Here is a 4,047-nt window from a genome sequence, read left to right on the forward strand (position 1 = left end):
GAAACATAGATCCACTATAAAGGGATATGTCCCAGACATGCTAGCACCCTAATGATACAATAAATAACTTACCCTAGCACACAGGCACCAAATGAGTTAGAATGGGATACACAACCCAACTTAGAAGTCCTGCTGCTGCCCTGTGAGAGCTGTGTTGCCTGTAAGGATCTACAGTCCTTGGAGGTGGCACTGTGGGTCCTGAAAAGGGGTTTCAAAGTCACAGAGAAGATGATGGTGAGACGGGGAAAGAGCACAAGCCTTTGGTTAGTATTTATACTATAGCTTCACTTGACTGAGCTCTATGGGAGTACTCTTGGTGGCAGACCTTCATCTTCCCATGGCCAGCATCAACTCCTACATCATTCTTTTTAAAATATTTACTATGTCTCATTCTTATATGGATTCATTAAAATCTTTCTTAAGTCCTTTCTAGAATAAGGAGTGGTGGTGGTTAGTGATAATGAATTCTTGGAACTAGCCATAACAATTCAAGGGTTACATCTCAGAGAGATAACCACACAAATATGAATCATGTATACTAAAGATATTTCTATGGGAAACTATGAATAATAGTAAAAGTTTGGAATAACATCCAGTAGAGGATGGATTAAATAAATTATAGTGTAATTCTACAACAATATATTTTACCATCTGTTGTGGCCTATTTGAAGATGTGTTACATTTGTTTATGCTGTGGAACATTTGTTTAGTGATGCAAAGATGTGTTTCATTCTTTTATGCGGCATTTGCTTTGCTCTGTAAAGTTGTGTTTATTTGTCTGTCTAAAACAACTGATTGAGTTAATAAAGAATCGAATGGCCATTAGCAAGGCAGGAGAAATGATAGGCTAAAAGGCAAAGAGACTATATAGGAAGAGAAATATAGAAAAAGAAAGATCTAGAAGCAAGACAAGATAGGGCCAGCCACATAACCACACAGACAGAATAAGAAGGGGGAGAAAAAGATATACAGAAATAAAGAAAGGTAAAAGCTCAGAGGCAAAAATTAGATGGGATAATTTAAGTTAAGAAAAACTGGCTAGAAATAAGCCAAGCTAAGTAAGAATAAGTTTGTGGCTAGCCCCAAACATAGGAGTAAAAAGCAGACTCTAAAAACCCAATGTGTTTAAATTGTATCTCTAATTAATTGCCATATTATAAGCCTCTCTATTTAATTGCCATACTGCAAATGAAAGGAAGCAATGGAGACTCTGAGCACTGTGAACCAGTCCCTTGGCACTCCTTCACTGTTTACTTGGATCACCCCACACGGAGTAGCAGGTTCTTCTGAGAATATAAAATCTCCCCTGACTGCTTGCCTGTCGCTTTTGCTGATAGAAGAGATCTGTGCATGTCTTTCCCACGTGGGGACTTCTTTTATGGGGTGACTAATTCCTGCCTGAGTAAGTAATTTGAAAACTCTCAGTTTACTTTACATTTTTTTTCATGTATTTTTTTTTTTTTTGAGACAGGTCTGATGTATCCCAGACTAGTTTTGAACTTACTGTGGCACTAAGGATGGTCACGGACTCATGATTCTCCTGCCTCTGCCTCCCATGTGCTGAGATTGTAGGTGTGTGCGACTAAATTAGGCTTAAATGAGAGCAGACCCAGAGCACTGTGGATACTTAGAAAGCCCTCTGCACAGCGAGCTACATCCCCCAGCCCTCAGTTCAATGTGTTAGCACGCGTTTCATACTCTACAGGTTGGTGTTCGGTCAATCAAATATTTTCTCATCTCAGATAGCTTCACCCTATGTGCTATATTTTTAAAAACATACAATGCAAAAAAAACTTCATCAAGAATATTTTTGTCCTTTTAATTACTTGTCTGCTGAATTCTTATTTGGAGATCCAGTTGGTATAATTAAAAACCTGAACCGACTGAATTATTGTCAGCTTACTTAGCTATTGAAGGAAGAAGGTAGACATTTTCTCCCAAGAAATAATGTGTTCACAGTAGTTCATTTATCTCTTGGTTCATACTCAAAACTTTAAATCTCACTTGACAAGTGCCTTATCAGAAAAGAAGAATGCTTTATGATTTTTTTTTAACACAACACTATGATACACTTTCTTTTGAGGAAGTATTTATCCCAGATCCTCTTTTTTCTTTTAAGGATATCATCTACAGTCCTTTTAAAAGAGCCTTGTCTGATGGACTAGCTAGCATAGTCCCGCACCTCGAGTCCCAGGCCACACTTGATTTTCAGGGTGTCTTTGATCCCATACTCAGGATCAATCAATTCAATCACCCTTTAGTTTTCCTCTTCTTGATCTCATTCTGTGCATGTTTAAAAAATAATAAGTAAAATAATTTTTATTATTTTAGTAGAAAAGGTGACCAGATTCCAGAGAAAGACGAAGAACAGAACCTGTCAATGAGAGCTGCCCTGCTCCCAGGTGCTGGAGAGCAGCCTGCAGCGTTCTGCTACCAGGTGAATGGGTCTTGTCCTAGGACGGTCCACCCTCTGGCCATCCAGGTAGTCATCTACCTGGCCTGCACAATAGGTGTGCTGATCACAATCCTGGGGAATTTGTTTGTGGTCTTTGCTGTGTCTTACTTTAAGGTACTCCACACTCCCACCAACTTTCTGCTGCTCTCCCTGGCCCTGGCTGACATGTTGCTGGGCCTGCTGGTGCTTCCCCTGAGCACAGTACGCTCCGTGGAGAGTTGCTGGTTTTTTGGGGACTTCCTCTGCCGCCTGCATACCTACCTGGACACGCTGTTCTGCCTCACCTCCATCTTCCATCTCTGTTTTATTTCCATTGACCGTCACTGTGCCATCTGTGACCCCCTGCTCTATCCCTCCAAGGTCACAGTCAGGGTAGCACTCCGATACATCGTGGCAGGATGGGGGATACCAGCTGCCTACACCGCCTTCTTTCTCTACACAGATGTGGTAGAGAGGGGGCTCAGCCAGTGGCTGGAAGAGATGCCCTGTGTGGGCAGCTGTCAGCTGCTGTTTAATAAATTCTGGGGCTGGTTAAACTTCCCCGCGTTCTTTGTTCCCTGCCTCGTCATGATCGGTTTGTACGTGAAGATCTTTGTGGTTGCTACTAGGCAGGCTCAACAGATCAGCGCCCTAAACCAAAGCGTGGCTGGGGCGGTCAAGCGGGAAAGAAAAGCCGCCAAGACACTGGGCATTGCTGTGGGCGTCTACCTTGTGTGCTGGCTCCCCTTCACCGTTGACACACTCGTTGACAGCCTCCTTAATTTTATCACCCCGCCCCTGGTCTTTGACATCTTTATCTGGTTTGCTTATTTCAATTCAGCCTGTAACCCCATCATTTACGTCTTCTCCTACCGGTGGTTTAGGAAGGCGCTGAAACTCCTCCTGAGCAGGGAGATCCTCTCACCACGGTCGCCAACTATTGATTTGTACCATGACTGATTCAAGTAGGAGGGAGGACGGTAGTATTACCAGTTTCCTGGGTTTAAGTGGGGGAAGAAAAGCCTGTTACTTAAACAGCAAAGAAGTAAAACACCATTCTTATCCAGCATTCTCACTCTAGAAGAGTGTAGGAAAAGGGCTGAATGAAGTCATCTGAATACACAGTGGGTAAGATGAATTCTGGGAAATATCCCACCTCTAAGTCATTGCTTCCTAGAAACTCAGAAGCAGAAGTTGAAGTTGCAGAGACCTGGGGTTTCCTTCCCAGGTTCCTCCCTGCGTCTGCTATGGGCACGAGAAAAGTGATAGCCTTGACTCTTCCCTCGGCCATTGCTTTTTCACTAAAAAAATTGAAGCTTACTCTAAAGTGACCTGAACATGAGGGTCCAATCTAACTTTGGGAAACTCTGCCTGAGTCATAATTTCATGCCCTAGTCAACACTTGGAGTACAACACTAGGAATGTGTCTTTCTTAAAATGCTCATTTTTAGAGTCCTTGTATCCTTAGAACCTGACTATCTAGAGCTTTGGAAGACATTTCTGTCCCTTTCAATGTGGAATCGTCTTGTTAAAGGAATATTTCCCTCTTTTGAAAAAATAAGAGAAACCTGAAATGTGCGATGTGGTCTGTGATAATTAGCCACCCCTGGGCA

The 4,047-nt window shown here is 42.4% G+C and overlaps 1 protein-coding gene across 1 annotated transcript; it reads left to right on the forward strand.

Moving 5' to 3' along the window:
* The first annotated feature begins 2,380 nt into the window (after positions 1-2,380).
* Taar5 (trace amine associated receptor 5) lies at positions 2,381-3,394 on the forward strand. Its single transcript, XM_057751373.1, has one exon. The coding sequence runs from the start codon at positions 2,381-2,383 to the stop codon at positions 3,392-3,394; it is 1,014 nt and encodes a 337-aa protein (XP_057607356.1).
* The last annotated feature ends 653 nt before the right edge of the window (positions 3,395-4,047 follow it).

The sequence above is a fragment of the Chionomys nivalis genome, chromosome 2 (assembly GCF_950005125.1).
Source record: "Chionomys nivalis chromosome 2, mChiNiv1.1, whole genome shotgun sequence".
Taxonomy (NCBI): Eukaryota; Metazoa; Chordata; class Mammalia; order Rodentia; family Cricetidae; genus Chionomys; species Chionomys nivalis.

Bases quoted from the DNA above. Each gene is read 5' to 3' on its own strand.
- Taar5 (XM_057751373.1), top strand. From the start codon at position 2,381: ATGAGAGCTGCCCTGCTCCCAGGTGCTGGAGAGCAGCCTGCAGCGTTC.